Source organism: Salmo trutta, chromosome 8 (genome assembly GCF_901001165.1).
Source record: "Salmo trutta chromosome 8, fSalTru1.1, whole genome shotgun sequence".
Classification (NCBI taxonomy): Eukaryota; Metazoa; Chordata; class Actinopteri; order Salmoniformes; family Salmonidae; genus Salmo; species Salmo trutta.
In genome coordinates, this window is record NC_042964.1 from 43953154 (window position 1) to 43969767 (window position 16614).

Genomic DNA, 16614 nt, shown 5'->3' on the forward strand with positions numbered 1-16614 from the left:
AAAAGGGAATAGTGAATGATCCCCAATGATCCATCGCATCTCCCAAAAACGTTTTCAACATACATCTGTAAAATTATAGTCTAGAAACTAAAGCTTTGGTTGTCTTCCTCTCAGGTTTCCTCCTCAATCAGACTCTGAGGCCTTATCTTCACTGTCACTTTCCAACTTTGTTGAGGATGGCTCGTTGTCAGGCTCAAAAAGCCTAAAATTTGCCCAGATGGCCACCAGTTTATCAACCCTTGTATTGGTCAGCCTGTTGCGTGCTTTGGTGTGTGTTCCCAAGCAAGGACCAGTTGCGCTCCGAGGCGGCTGATATTGGTGGGATTTGGAGAATGATGGAGGCAACAGGGGAAAGAGCCTCAGATACACAAAGTCCCTTCCACCAGGTGGCTGTTGAGATATGTTGGCACGACTGCCATATTGCATGTCCATCCCAAAGCCCTTGCTTGGAAGTGTACTTCGCCAGACTGCCAAGAACCTTGCCCTCATCCAGGCCAAGGTGGCGAGACACAGTAGTGATGACACCATAGGCCTTGTTGATCTCTGCACCAGACAGGATGCTCTTGCTAACATACTTCGGGTCCAACATGTAAGCTGCGGCGTGTATGGGCTTCCGGCAGAAGTCTTCACGCTTTTTGATGTATTTCAGACCTGCAGTTCTCTCTGCTTGGAGCAACAGTGAAGTGGACAGGGCAGTACGGATTTCTTCTCTTACATCTGCAAGCAGTCTGAACATCAGACAGGATGGCATTGTCTCCCTTAATCCATGCCATGGCTACTGTCATAGGTTTCAGGAGTTTCAGGCTGCTTACCACTCTCTCCCAAAATACATCATCCAGGAGGATCCTCTTGATGGGGCTGTCCATATCAGCAGACTGTGATATGGCCATTTCTTTGAGACTCCTTCCCCTCCAGGAGACTGTCAAACATGACAACACCACCCCAACGGGTGTTGCTGGGCAGCTTCAATGTGGTGCTCTTATTCTTCTCATTTTGCTTGGTGAAGTAGATTGCTGTTATACCTTGATGACCCTTCACATACCTAACCATTTCCTTGGCTCTCTTGTAGTGTATCCATTGTTTTCAGTGCCATGATATCCTTGAGGAGCAGATTCAATGCATGAGCAGCACAGCCAATGGGTGTGATGCGAGGGTAAGACTCCTCCACTTTAGACCAAGCAGGCTTCATGTTCGCAGCATTGTCTGTCACCAGTGCAAATACCTTCTGTGGTCCAAGGTCACTGATGACTGCCTTCAGCTCATCTGCAATGTAGAGACCGGTGTGTGTTGTCCCTAGTGTATGTGCTCTTGTAGAACACTGATTGAGGGGTGGAGATTATGTAGTTAATTATTCCTTGCCCACGAACATTCGATCACCCATCAGAGATGATTTCAATACAGTCTGCTTTCTCTATGATTTGCTTGACCTTCACTTGAACTCTGCATCCAGCAAATGAGTAGATAAAGTATGTCTGGTTAGACGGGTGTTTGCTGGGCAAAGAATATTCAGAAATCTCTTCCAATACACATTGCCTGTGAGCATCAGAGGTGAACCAGTTGCATACACAGCTCGAGCAAGACATTCATCAGCATTTCTCTGACTATGTTCCTCCATTGAGTCAAAAAAACTTCTGATTCCAGGAGGACCATGAGCTGTTGCTATTGATAAGGTGCCTGATTCATCATTTTCAACTCAAATAGAAGTAGAGGGACTTTTGTCAGAGGTTGCTTGTTGTGAGTGCTGAGGGAACTTTATGCACTTGGCCAGATTATTCTGCATCTTTGTTGCATTCTTTACATATGATTTGGCACAGTATTTGCAAATGTTCACAGCTTTTCCTTCTACATTAGCTGCAGTGAAATGTCTCCACACATCAGACAGTGACATTTTCCTGTAAAGATTAGAAAAAAAAGAGTAAAAAAAACACAAATACAATTCCATGTACAGGTATAGTTAAGCAGTTAGATTAAACAACTCCTTTGTAAGATAAATGTTTTAAAATGAAACCTGTATGGAAACAGGTGAATTAACAACTCTTCAGTTAGCAGGCTCAAATAAGCTAACACCCACATGGTAGCAAAAACTAACTAGCATAAATTATTAAGTTAGAAAAAATTAAGTTAGAAATTATTTAAACACTTTTCTGTAGGCTACTGTTTACTAGTTAACAAAAAATAATGTATGTCATATAAAATATATTCACCCCACCCAGTATTGTAATGAAAACTTACCAGAAAGCATGTAGTCCTTGGCTCAGACAGTGTAGTAGTGTGGGTTCAATAGCATCTCATTAGTTAGTATGCAAGATCTTGAGAATCAGCTGTACATGTGATGGAAGAATGCTCTGTGCATGTAGAGGGTTGCAATTCCATTGAATTGGGGATAGTTTAACCAAAATATGCCACAAGACCTAGAATTGCCTTATGTGTATCCTACAAAAAAAGTGTAACTTTTATGAGCTAACTTTTTTGATGAATTTAAGCAAAAGTCCCCAAATTCCGGGCTTAACTTCCCATGGAAAATTTCCGGAAAGTTTCTGACCCTTTGCAACCCTTGTTGTGAGCAGCCAATAACCCAGAAAACAGAATATACAATCTAATGGCGTTGCGATAGCATGTGATTGTGCAGGTTGTGCAGGTTGGTCACATGTAACACAGAGAGCGCACAGTGCTGAGTGCCCCTAAAAAAATAAATCAATAAATAGAAGCTTAAGTATTAAAACCTTTAATAATAGGTATAACAAAGAATATCACAACCCTCCAAATATAACACCAGGAAATACACTTTTCTAGATTCCTTGAAAGTCTAGAAATACGCTTATCAAATAACACATTATCATTATCACTGTTAAGAGTAAATACTTATATTACAATTGCACATGCATTTCATCAGTTCAATCTCTATCCATGACTACCGCTCCTATTACATAAACATGTGTACATGCAAACAGCTCTACATGTCTATAATACATCTGTAAAGGAATAATATTTGTAATGAGAAAAACAGAACATCACATGAAACTATAAAGTAGCTTCTTAACTGGTCCAGTAGATTGGCAACCAAATCAGCTACTTGATGAGGTTCTGAGACATGATGTATAGAGAAAGACTAGAGTCTACACCCCTGTCACCTTCCAAAGCCCCTCCCCCATCCGTGAATGACGCCATTGCCACACGTTCTTGGAAAACCTACACTGGACAATTCCTTTGTTTCTGTGTTAATGATAAATTCTTAGTTGTTCCAATTAAATTCTGTGCATGAAGCCATTGCAGAGGGTTTGTTTGAAATCTACAATGAAAAATGCAGTTGTTTCCATGTTAACAATAACTAGAACACCCATTAATCTCTCTGGACTAGTATTGATTTTTCCTCATAACTTGTTGCTTCGCTAGCGAATTGCACTCCCAACTACCCTCTAAGAGGATTACTCAAAAGTGAGAGGTAGGACTGGGGGGGGGGGGGGAGAGTATTGGGACATTTTTCCGTGCGCAGGGCAGCGTTCAACAATTTGAAGGACCACCTCCTAGTCTCTCCATGGCATAGCCTCGGGACATGCCAACATGTGCCAACATTTTTATGTTAAGGCTGTCATGATAGATTGCTGGTACGGCCACATGTCCAGCCACGGCGGCCACATGTCCAGCCATCGCGGCCGCATGTCCAGCCATGGCAGTCGCATGTCCAGTCATGGCACTCGCATTAGTAGGATTCTCCTTCATATGATAGCTTGGTTGTGAACTGCGCTTGGAATTATTTGGGCAACGAGGCCGTGAATAAGGCTTCTGCCCTGAATGAACAAGCAAATGTTTCTTTAAGCAGGTTTTCCGGATAAAACTCCTTCCACATTCATTACAAGTGAAAGGACGCTCTCCAGTATGCCCACGCATGTGGACGACTAAATGGCTCGACTTAGTAAAACGTTTGTCACACTCTTTGCATTGGTAGGGTTTCTCCCCAGTGTGAAAGCGCTGGTGTACCTGCAGATTCCCTGCTGACTGAAAGGTCTTCCCACATACAGAGCACATGTACGGTCTCTCCCCTGTGTGGATCCTTATGTGCACATTGAGATTACCTTTCTGAGTGAAACATTTTCCACAGTAGGAGCAGGGGAAGGGACGATAATTCAAATGAGTACGCACGTGATCCTTAAGGCGTCGGTTTGTTACAAAGGACTTTCCACATTGGTGGCAATGGTGAGTTTTCGGAAGCTGCAATCCTTTCTTCTTCTTTGGAAGGTGCGACGATGGCCTCAGATCCGACCTCTTGTGGGCTTCCACATGGTGCACGAGGCTGGGCAAGTTGCTGAAGGTAATTCCACATGTGTGACAGTCAAGAGTTTGCGGGATTCCGTGAATTTTTTCGTGAGCATGCAGTTGATCCATTTCGGAAAAGGCCATTGCGCAATGACGGCACTGGAATGGTTGTTGCTGTGGCGTCTTAAAACTCTTCCCGCTCTGTGGACAGATGTACATGACTTCGTTGTGTGGACACTGGTGTCTCAATTTCTCACGCAGAGAACCAAACTCTCTCCAGCACTTCAGGCAGCTAAAGGCAGTGCCCACACATTGCATCCTCTTATGGTTTGACAGACTTGTAAAGAATTTGAATCTATTCCCGCAGTTGGAGCACTTGTATGGATTATCCCCACAGTGAATTTGCTGGTGTTGGACAAGTTGAGACTGATAATTAAAGCACTTCCCACACTGAGGACACTGGTGGAAAATGTTCATGTGTGATGAACTGGAAGTAGATGGGGCACACTCATTTGAAGCTGAAGAAAGGGGAGTCAACACCTGAAACGATACCCCTGCAACAGTGTCTGCGGAAAAATGAATACAAATATTGAAATACTCATGAGGAAGTTTCCCCTACCATTGCCCCACAATGGTCAACTGGAGGCTTTCCAAAGGGTAAATGTACTAAAAGTTTGTGAGGTCTCACCTGTATCACCACCTTGCATGATACTGGTAGGAGAAAGACCAGAACCAGCCCTGTAAAAAGCACAAAACAGAAATGCAAATAGTTGACTATTACTGGGTCAAGTGGTAAGTTTGTTTGATAGACTGTCCAAATGCAAATGGTTATTTACCAACTGTACCGTTTGAAATAACAAAATTAAATTTATTCTCATACCTTTTCTGTTTTGGGTCATCCTCTACATCAATATCATCTTCATTCCCTTCATCACAGGTTTCATCGCAGCCTATAATATCTCTTGTGCTCCCCATTTCCACTAAATGTGATGCCAACTCCATCCTTTGGCAGTCTCTGCTTTGTATCCCAGTCCTCATCCCCACACCAGTGTCCAGATTGGTACGGTTTAACTGGTCAGGGAAGGCATCGGATTCAATATCTGATTCCTGAGGAATGTCAGAGGAGGAAACTACACAGACAAAAACAAATACATTAAAAACACACTTTTTGTTATCTAGGTGACTGTTCTGAACACCTAGAGGCAAAACTTCTCAAATCCATAAATTACATTTTAATCCGTCACCTTATTTGACTAATCCTTCCAACTTTAAATCCCTTTCAAATGAACAAGGAAGGTAAGTAACATGGTGAGAGGAACTTCCTGCACATAAATCATATTATTCTCCTCAGATGCAGTTGTTACATCAATAAACCTTATCTGACCATGTCGTGCTAAAATGATGCATAAAAAAATGAGTAATTTTCTATGAACTTACTGTTTGTGTACAATGTTCTGCATTGTTTGTAATTCTGGAGCAGAAACTGGAGATCTTCTGAGTGAGAGAAAGACTGCAGGCATTCATCCAGGCCAGAGGAGCCAGCACTCAGCAACAATGCAGTCTAGGGAAAAGAGGGACACAAAATGCCAAAATAGATTCCAGGCCAACTACAGTTCTTAATTTGAATGCCGTTTTCTCAAGACTGTCTTACGAAAGTGATTTCTGCACCTGCTTAAAGTCTGGTAGTGTAAGCAGCTCTTCCAGCCGAGTGAGGAAGTCACAGACCAGTTCCTGAAGCACTTGGTCAAAATCAGGTCTGAATTCTTCAGGAAACACCACCTGAAAAGATGGAGTCAGTGAGATAATGCAAAAGGGAAAATAATTAGATCAATGAATTATTGTTTGAGAGACCCTGCATGATCCTAGCCTGGGTGCCATGCCTGTTTCTGCTGTCTTGGCACCCAGGCTAGCACAATCCAGTACCCAAAAAAAAAGGAATCATTGTTGTGGCATGTAAGGCTGCATGTTGTAGCACTTTTGACCAATCACACCAGATTTTTTCACATCAGATCTGATTGGTCAAAATACCACTTACTGAAAAACAAATCTGAATTGGGCTGTCTGTGTAAACACAGCGTAGACAAATTAATGTTAGTGAATGACTAGTTATGATTTATAATAGCATAGGCCTATTCACTATTCAAATGCTATCTTGTTGACTAAAATCTTACTGAATCTCAACTCAACTATATTTTCCACAACCATAACTAACTTGAGTCAGGCCAGAGAAAATGTTCAAGTAAAGGCCTGCCCAGACTGCATGATTTTAACCGCCTTATGACACGATTTTGCCATCCAGACAAAATGTCCACGTTGTGGGTAAATTCTTAGGTCGTAAACGATTGTCGAACATCTTGGCTTGTTCAATGTGACAGGGTCTGCCGATTAAAGGAAAACTCCACTCTTTTGGTATTTGTTTCATTAGTCCATTGTTGATGTAGCCCCAAAATGTTTTGATGTCAGCAATCGAGTTAAGATGTATAACTTTCAAAATACAGCTGCGTTTTGCATCATCATATAATGCTGCATTTTGGTATTTGTGTATTTCGAAAGTTCTATATCTTGAGAACTCGATTGCTGACATGTGCCCTCCAAGCTCACCACTAAGCTATGGACCCTGGGATTAAACACCTCCCTCTGCAATTGGATCCTAGACCTCCTGACGGGCCGCCCCCCCCAGGTGGTGAGGGTAGGCAACAACACATCCGCCATGCTGACCCTCTACACGGGGGCCCCTCAGGGGTGCGTGCCTAGTCCCCACCTGTACTCCCTGTTCACCCACGACTGTGTGGCCGCTCACAACTCCAACACCATCATTAAGTTTGCAGATAACATAACGGTGGTGGGCCTGATCACTGACGATGATGAGACAGCCTACAGGGCGCTACAGAGAGCAGCGCGTACGGCAAAGCTGCCTGCCATCCAGACCTCTATACCAGGCAGTGTCAGAGGAAGGCCCAAAAAATGGTCAAAGACACCAACCACCCAAGTCATAGACTTGCTTCCGCATGGCAAGCGGTACTGATGAACCAAGTCTGTTACCAACAGGACCCTGAACAGCTTCTACCCCCAAGCCATACGACTGTTAAATAGTTAATCAATAGCTACACAGAGTATCTGCATTGAACTCTTAAATCATCACAGCATGCTGCTTTTACTGTTTATTATCTATCCTGTAGCAGTTAGGAAGGCACAACCACACTGTGCCTACTCTCCCACTTACACTGTTTCTCTCTCCTTCCACAGACTCCCTGGAAGGGGAGTTACGGACTCTGCCAGTGAGGCCACACCACCGCAAGAGACTACAGGTGGCTGCCATCTTCAACCACCCTCTTGCCTGAACTGCTTGTGGACTAGAACGCAAGAGACACTAAAAGCTAAAGCATCTGAAACTTTTACTCTTTGGTTGTGTGTTTTCTCATTGCCGCTTGTGTAGTCGGGCACACCCCACTCTTCTCGACATATGGTGGAGAATGCAGACGTCTGAGTAAAAACACAACTAATTGCATTTTTTGTAACTTTTTTTGTGCAAGAGCGGAACCATGTCTAATCCTGGAGTTGGAAACTTGGAAAACATGCTGGGATAACTCATACATCTTCATGGAGTCAGCCAACAGATCTCTGATACCATGGTAGAAGGCATGGCCGGCTCATACAACAGATTACCCACCTCAGAGGTACCCTGGAAGATCAAAGGAGGCCTGTTGGAACAGCTTAGGGTTCCAGTCCCTCTTCGCTCACCCGCCAGTAAGGCAAGAGAGACACTCACTAAGATGACTGATGCTGATGACCCAGAGGCTTTGCTCTTGATGTTTGAGAGTGGCAGAGAGAGAGAGTTATGGGACCGGATGACATAGCCGCTCTTGTAGCTCGTATCTTACAGGAGGCCCAACAAGGCTATCAGGATCTGGGGACAGTAGGGGTCATTAACTATGACCATTTGAAGGAGGAGATCCTGAGCAGATTAAGGCTCAACCCCTTTGCAATGCGCCCAACGGTTCAGAACCTGGGAATAACAAGCTGGCCAGGTACCCCGGGCCCAATTATACCACCGAAGGCGGCTTGGGAAAGAATTGTCTGAAGCCATAAGGCAACTCTGTGGATGATGTGAACAACAAAGTTGTCCTGGACCAGTTCATGAGAACTGGCCTTCCCTATGATCTGCACAAAGCAGCCACCCAACAATGCCCTCAGACTTACCAGGACATGATTTAGCTGGTGGAAAAGTTGGGGGCTTCAAAAGATGCACTTAAGTCAAACTAACAGGAACGACCTTCACCTATGAAGAAACAACCTGACAACCTTTTTCCTCAAGAAAATATGAGCCTCCCAAAACTGCCGCTTACTTCCCGGCCAGAGAGGAGCGACATAATGTTGTCTGGTGCAGAAAATGTGAGGCCAAGGGTACCCTACTCGACTAACAGATGAGCAAATGCCTACAGGCCCACTGGCGATTGCCACCTGTGGGACCTGAGGGAGGAGGGAAGTGAGGTACCTGCTCGCTAGTATCTAGTGCAACCTATTCTGGCAGAGCAGTCACGCTGATACGGCCAGAATAGATTCCTGTAGGGGGTCTTCGAAACCACAACACCCTACCCCTCACCTGCATCCATGGGGACACCAAAGACATCCCACATCCGGTTCAACACTGATTGTGGGGCATGGACAACCCCTCTGCTCGAGTCGAAACTGCCTGGGATTTGAGTCTTTGAGGCTGCTGGGGTAAGCAAAAATTAATTTCGCACTACCTCTGCTCTTCACCACACCCATAGACCCAAGCCTTTGCTGTCTGTTCTGAGGGGGCAACATACTAAAAAACGTTCTCGCCAGCAGAGATCGGTAAAGGTGCTGCTGGGTGATGCCGCACAACCAGACCAGCCTGAGGACAACGGAGATACCGCTGATGTGGAAGGTGAGCCTCCCCTACATATCAATGACTTCTCAGTTCTGTTGCAGTGCCGTTTTGGTGATGCCCAGAGACCAAAACCTCGCAAATGCCCTTTGGTGACTCCTTACGTTGCCCTTCATCAAGGGCTACTCTATCGGTTAACGAAGTAGGCGAAGAACTTATATCCTCCTAGTGCCCAAAGTGTATGTTCCAGTTGTTCTCCAACTTGCCCACTCTCACATCTTGGGCACTCATCTGGGTGAGGAAAAGACAATGGAACGAATACTACAGAAGTTTTACTGGCCCGGGAATCTACATGCCTGTCTCACGGTACTGTCAGAGGTTTCCCACCTGTCAGCAGACTGCCCCAGTAGGGCGTACCCCGCTACCCATCATTGAGACCCCATTTGATAGACTAGGGATAGACCTAGTTGGACCTCTCCCAAAGTCTGGGAAAGGATACTGATATATCCTGGTGGTGGTAGACTATGCCACCAGGTACCCAGAGGCAATTATCCTATGAACCATCACTACCAAGGCCATAGCCAAGGAGTTGGTACATATGTTCGCAAGGGTGGGCCTTCCTAGAGTTCAATCCTGGTGACCGAGTGCTCCTTCTCCCCACCACAGAAAGCAAGTTCCTCACCCGGTGGCAGGGGTCCTACGCAGTCATGGAGAAACTAGACCCAGTGACGTACGGGATAAACCAGACAGATCGCCGTAAACGAGAGCAAGTATATCACATCAACCTTCTGAAGAAGTGGGAGGATGATGTTACTGTGGCCTTTGTCTCCAGAGCTTCCTCAGGAAATACCCAGAGATGTCATAAACATGGGCCAAGACCTTGCTCCCCAACAACTCCAAGAGGTAAGACACTTTGTTGATCAGTACACGGATATGTTTTCCTCTTTGCCAGGGCGGACAGATGTGCTAGAGCAGGATATCCTTACGCTACCTGGGAAGACTGTACACGTCAAGCCGTATAGGGTCCTTGAAGCTCATCGCAAAGCCATCTGCTCCGAGGTCAAAAATGTGTGAGTTGGACGCCATAGAGGAGTCAAAAAGTCAGAGGGCCAGCCCTATCGTCCTGGTATCCAAGCAACTGACCTTATCCAACCACCAAGACTCAGGTGAGAGCCTTCATGGGACTGGCCAGTTACTACCGGCGGTTTATTCTGTGAATCTTCAAACCTCGCTCTGTTCAGGACCAGTCCTGAGGTCACCAGACTACTCCAAGCCTTTCGTTGTCCAAACAGACGCCTCTGGAACTGGACAAGGAGCCGTCCAGTCCCAGGTCTGGGATGGTTAAGAACATTATGCTTTATTGATCAGTCAAAAGCTCCTACCTAGGGAACCGAAGTATGCTACTGTAGAAAAATAATGTCTGGAAAATAATGTCTGGCTATAAAATAGGCTGCCTGCTCCCGATCCTACCATTTCATGGGAAGGCAGTTCACCCTGGAGACAGACCACGCACCCTTGCAGTGGATGGCCAAGGACACCAATGACCGGGTGACTGACTGGTTCCTCGAGCAACAACCATACAACTTTGTGGTTCGACATGAGACCAGGGTCTGCTCATGGGAACGCTGATGCCCTCTCCCGGCTCCATTTTCTCTTCTACCAATTCCTTTCATGGCTCAGAGTTAAAGGGAGGGGTGTGTGGCACCATGAGAGGCATGGGCATAGGTTTGGCTGAAGGACTCTCAGTGCAGCAACATGGACAAAGCCACCCACCTTAGCACAGGAGTAAGGTGCGCTCACTTCAGCCCCATGGACAACGGCACTCAGTTCAGCACTGTGCAAGGCTGCACTACCTTCAGCACCAGGCCAGCCACAGCGCTGCTCACCCAACACACCTGTGCAGGATTACTAATCAGCACACCTGCAAGGAATTCCCTAATCAACTGACTGGCACAAGAGTGCAGGCTGGACTTAACTCAAGTGAGCAGTTAGGAAGACACAGCATGCCTACTCTCCCCTTCCACAGACTTCTTAGAAGGAGTGTTACGGACTCTGCCAGTGAAGCCGCACCGCCGTCTTCAAACACCCTCTGGCCTGAAAAGTTTGTGGACTACAATGCCAGAGACACAAAAACCTAATGTGAAAGCATCTGAAACTCGAACTCGTGTTTACACTCATTGCCGCTTGTGTAGTCGGGCACAACCCACTCTTCCCGACAGTACCCTGTGTATATAGCGAAGTTATTGTTACTCATTGTATTTATTTCTCATTTATATTATCTCTTTTCTCTGCATTGTTGGAAAGGGACACATTATCAGAACCTTACATTTTACATTTTAGTCATTTAGCAGACGCTCTTATCCAGAGCGACTTACAGTACATAATGCACATTCACTAATAATGACTAACTTAACGTAGCAGGCATTAGGCTACAGAAAATGAACACAGGTTAAATTAAGCTTTATTTATACAGCACATTTCAGCCATGGAATGCAACAATGTTCTTCACCGGAAAAAAAAAAGAAGCTATATTTACTACACAATAAGAGGATGAATAACAAACTGAACAACTAAAAAGCACCCTAAGGAAAAGCAAAGCTAAAATGGTGTGTTTTAAGATATTTTTTAAAACATTCACAGTTTTGGCCCTCCTCAGGTTCTCTGGCAGGCTATTCCAGAGGCTGGGGGCATAGTAACTAAAGGCTGCCTCTCCATGACTCCTGGTCCTAGGCTTTGGGATAGTTAAAAGGCCAGTGCGCCAGAGGGACCTACTGTACTGGACACATAACTTAAAAGCATGCCTGACATGTATTGGGGTGCACAATCTTGGATTGATTTAAAAACCAATAGAAATTCATTCTAAAAACGCAGACAGCCAGTACGAGACCTTAAAATCGGTGTAATGTGTGCTGTCCGTCTGGTCTTGGTCAGTACCTGTGCTGCAGTATTCTGTATGTTTTGCAGTTAACCAATGGCTTTCTTGGGTAGACCAGACAGAAGAGCATTACAGTAATCAAGCCTGCTTGTAATAAAAGCATGGATGAGTCTCTCTGCATCAGCCTAAGAGAGAAATGGCCACACCGTGGCAATGTTCCTCAGGTGGTAAAAAGATGTCACATTCCTAACGTGTGATTCGAAATGGAGTTCCGACTAAAATAACACCTAGGTTTTTTACCTGGTGTTTTATCCGTATTGTCCGCGAATTAATAGTTGCGGACAGATTCTCTCTGTGCTTTGGCTCCAACAACATGTACCTCAGTCTTGACTTGATTTAGTTGGAGGAAGTTGTGAGCCATCCAAGTATTTCAATCACGAATACAGTCTAATAATTTATCCGTGGAGCTAAAATCCTCTGGTGACACTAATGTAAAAAGTTGTATCGTCTGCGTAGCAGTGAAAACCAATGATGTGCTTTCTGATAATGCTGCTAAATGCTGTAACATTTATAAACTGAACCGGACCCAAAATCGAACTTTGTCAAACACCACGTGATGTGTTCACCAAGGGTGACAAACCTCAGACTGGTTAAACAGGTACTAAACCAATTTAGAGCTGGACCGGCGAGGACAACCCACCTCTCCAGAAGGACATCATGGTCAACAGTGTTGAATGTAGCACTTAGATGCACAAGATGCTCTCTCAGAATATCATAATGGACCTGTAACTTTTACTTTTTCTACTTACGCTCCTCCTTTCTGCAATTTCTCTTTAATGTATTAGTTTCCTCTCTCAAATGCAAATAGCGAGTTGAAACCGCTTGTCAAGGAGGAAGACGTGATCTCTCATCTTTGTTGTTGTGAGTGACAGGGAGAGTGGCTTGGTGTGTGTAAACCAGAGCAAGAGGTGAAGCGAGCAGTTTCACGCACACTAAAATCTGTCCAAAATAAGCCCAATGCGTTTCAAATGGGCTTATTTTGGACCTAAGCTTGCCTTCGGGACAACAACCCCAATTGTTAGGGCGAAGACATGCATCTCATCATTACATACAGATCTCTGGTGTAAAATGGGAAGGCGCACAACATCACAGAAGGAGCGAAGGAGACGAGACCAAAAAGACAACATGAAAACAAGTGGACATAAACACTCATAAAAATTTAAAAATAAAAACACTTGATTCTTGCGATATAGTTACTTGGAATATTGTACAAAAAAATTGCAAATTATTTTGATAGTTGCCCAGCCCTACAATGGACTAATAAAACAAATACCAAAGGATAGTTTTTGGGTGGAATTTTTATTTAAATACCTCTACTTTTCCTAAGCTCCGAAAAAGTTATGGCAGTATCAATAAGAAAACGACCAGCAATGACACCATTCATAAAAAATAAAACATTTAAATCACACTTTGTAGAATGAAAGCTTGGTGCAAGTAATTGGCTCTGTAGTTATAAAGAACCATCACACCTTGAATGTCAAAATTGCAATGCTTTTATTTAGTAATGCCAATGATTATGCTATGGGGATTATATTCGGCATTAGCTTTTCCATGTTGTGATGAGCCTCTTCAATTCGAGAGTTTAGCTTTTTAATACAAGGACCGCTCAGTCACAGAGGTAGGAGGAGCAGTGTCTGTCAATCAACATAGGAACAGCTTGTTGTTTTTCTTTTGACGCCAATGCTTGATACGCCCAGTTGACGTAGACTAAGTCGACTGACGTAGCCTCGCAAGCCAATCGCAGAATATGACGACAGAACTGAGGTAAACCTTACAACCCAGCCAGGTTGATGTCAAGATTTTAAATTTGGTCACGTTGCACAGTGTGACATGTAATAATCGTAAAAGACTGAATCTGATGTAGTGTGGGAAGGCCTTGTAGGTTCAAGACAAGCGTGGCATTAACAGCTACTTACTTGGACGAAGTGTTCACGCTCAACCGGGTCTATAATCAAGCTTTGGGTGAGCTTGGCAAAGTTAGCTTCAGGTGATTCCATGCCTGCATCATTGGACTGTAAAACAAAGTTTAAAAAAAAGAATCATTTTTAGACTTTCAGACAAATCCCGCACAACCATCCATACCAACAATCTTAAAACTCTTGTTTTTAAATATTTCTGAATTATGAGGGTGTTAATTATCTCATAAGTGTCCAGCAGAACAAAATGTCCAATCTTGGCATTGTATTCATACTTTGATTCACCAACCTGTGCATGTTGAGAAGACTTTATTCTATAAAGGAGAGTCCGGAGACTGACAGGGTTTACCTGCAAGAAAAGTGATCAAGTCTGATACTTTGCATAAAACTATTTTCTACATTTTACCTATACACTAAGAAAGTCCCCCTGCTTCCTGGATAACGTTGCATACTGTTTTTTAATGGGCTTCAAGATTATATCATCAAATTCATGAAAACACAGTAATTTCAGATGTGAAATTCTACCTGATGCCTTATGGTTTTCGATTTAAAAAATCAATTGAAAACCTTCATAAAAGGCATCAGGTAGAAGTAAATTAATCCATGAATACAACTAGAATGTAATATCTTAAATGCCCATGTTTTCATGATTTTTTAAAGCCCATTCAAAAACAGTATGTGACAGGATGTAGGTGGGACTGTCCCAGCATATTGAAGTGATTCTGTATGGCATAATATGTGGCATTTCTTACCCTTGCTCTCAGACCCAAAATAAGGAGGGTCCTCTGTCTGTCAGTCATAAGTTCGGGGACAGTTTGTGTTACCACGGTCACAAACTCCTCTAATTTTCCATAGTGCTTAATGGCCCTCTGTTGCGCTACCTGCCACATAAATGCAGACATCAGCCGTAGAGGTGGGACCAAAAGGCGCAGAGAGGAGAGCGGAATGGGGGAATCTATAATGTGAAAAGTACAGTGAAGTGTGTTAGATGTTTAGCTAAATCAATTCCATTTTGTAGAAACATTAACATAGCAGAACTAACTAAATTAGCTAGTTTTGCATATCTTAACTACATATAGTTATTCATTGAGTGATAAGAAATGTTACGGTTGATATAGCATTGCCAGCAGATAGCTAACGTTAGCCAACTTAACGTTAATAGCTTAGCTTGCACTTACGTATTAGCTATAAGGCTAGCTTGCACAGAACGTGCGCAAATGGACACATAATACAAAACTGAACGTCAGTTAGTCAATAATATAACAGATCGCCGTAGCGGCACTGCTAGATAGATCAAGGGGTTTTGCTAAAAACGGAAAAGTAGGCCTAGCTAGCTACCCAGCTACTTCCAAGAGATCAGGGTCGTGTTCATTAGACACCGAAGGAGAACAAAACGGACCGAAACGGACAGGGACAGCCTGAACTTATCCAATAAGAAACGCTCGTTTTAGTAAAGTGTACACGAATGAGGACAACCCTGCCTGATCATGGCTAGTTGGCCACCTAGCTAGAAAACACAACCTAGACAGATTAACAAGAAAAAACACAATATTGTTTTATATAATACGTTACCACGAATACATACCCATTATCGCCCATGTGCCAATCAGTATCTTAGCTACCTTTGCTAGTGAGCGCCGCATGAGACGGTAGAAAGTAAACCTAGCTAGCCAACGTTACTTCCAACGAACAAAGAGGATGTGAAACCTTTGCCACCAGTAGGCCGATTACTCCAGCGTCCAAAATTGTCTTCAAAATAAAAGTCCTAATTACGGGTTCACAGCAATGATGTACTGTACACTGAGTGTACAAAACATTAAGAGCACCTTCCTAATATTGAGGTGCACCCCCTGTCCTCAGAACAGCCTAAATTCGTCGGGGCATGGATTCTACAATTCTGGCCTAGGTTGACTCCAATTCTTCCCACAGTTGTGTCAAGTCGGCTGGATGTCCTTTGGGTGGTGGACCATTCTTTATACACACTGGAAACTGTTGAGAGTGAAAAACCCAGCAGAGTTGCAGTTCATAACACAAACCGGTGCACCTGGCACCTACTACCATACCCCGTTCAAAGGCACGTAAATAGTGTGTCTTGCCCATTCACCCACTGAATGGCACACATACACAATCCATGTCTCAATTATCTCAACACCTAAAAATCCTTATTTAACCTGTCTCCTCCCATTCATCTACACTGATTGAAATGGATTTAATGCTGCAATATGTCATATTTTTAGGCAAACAAATGTACATAGAGATGTGAGTTATAGATCTGTCATTCTCATTGAAAGTCTAAGAAGCGGTATGTGGGTATGTACGGATGTATTGTGATGGAAGGTGTGGTGTGTGTTTTTGTGTTTGGAAAAGTGTGGAGTTAAGTGAGTGACAATTGCAACACTATCTGCAGTAAAGTATGGGGACGGGGTCGCACTCGGCTAATCAGAGAGGGGGGGTATTAATTGTGGCCCTGGTGGCACAAAATAAATCGAATCAAATGTTATTTGTCACATTTAATTTAATTTTTAATTTTTTTAATTTCACCTTTATTTAACCAGGTAGGCAAGTTGAGAACAAGTTCTCATTTACAATTGCGACCTGGCCAAGATAAAGCAAAGCAGTTCGACAACATACAAAAACACAGAGTTACACATGGAGTA

General features: G+C 43.8%; 1 protein-coding gene across 1 annotated transcript; it reads right to left on the bottom strand.

Moving 5' to 3' along the window:
- Positions 1-2709: 2709 nt before the first annotated feature.
- LOC115199055 (zinc finger protein ZFMSA12A) lies at positions 2710-15686 on the bottom strand. Its single transcript, XM_029761579.1, has 9 exons — positions 15543-15686; positions 14710-14912; positions 14247-14306; positions 13958-14053; positions 5923-6033; positions 5692-5815; positions 5135-5384; positions 4943-4992; positions 2710-4820 (listed from the first exon to the last, which is right to left on the bottom strand). Exons 1-9 carry the CDS (start codon positions 15598-15600, stop codon positions 3502-3504), a joined length of 2271 nt encoding a protein of 756 aa, XP_029617439.1. The 5' UTR covers positions 15601-15686; the 3' UTR covers positions 2710-3501.
- Between the last annotated feature and the right edge of the window lie 928 nt (positions 15687-16614).

Coding starts and splice junctions, on each gene's coding strand:
- LOC115199055 (XM_029761579.1), bottom strand. CDS start 15,600: ATGCGGCGCTCACTAGCAAAGGTAGCTAAGATACTGATTGGCACATGG. Junction 14,913..15,542: donor TGGCACATGGGCGATAATGG/GTATGTATTCGT, acceptor TTCACATTATAG/ATTCCCCCATTCCGCTCTCC. Junction 5,385..5,691: donor CAGAACATTGTACACAAACA/GTAAGTTCATAG, acceptor TTGTCTGTGTAG/TTTCCTCCTCTGACATTCCT.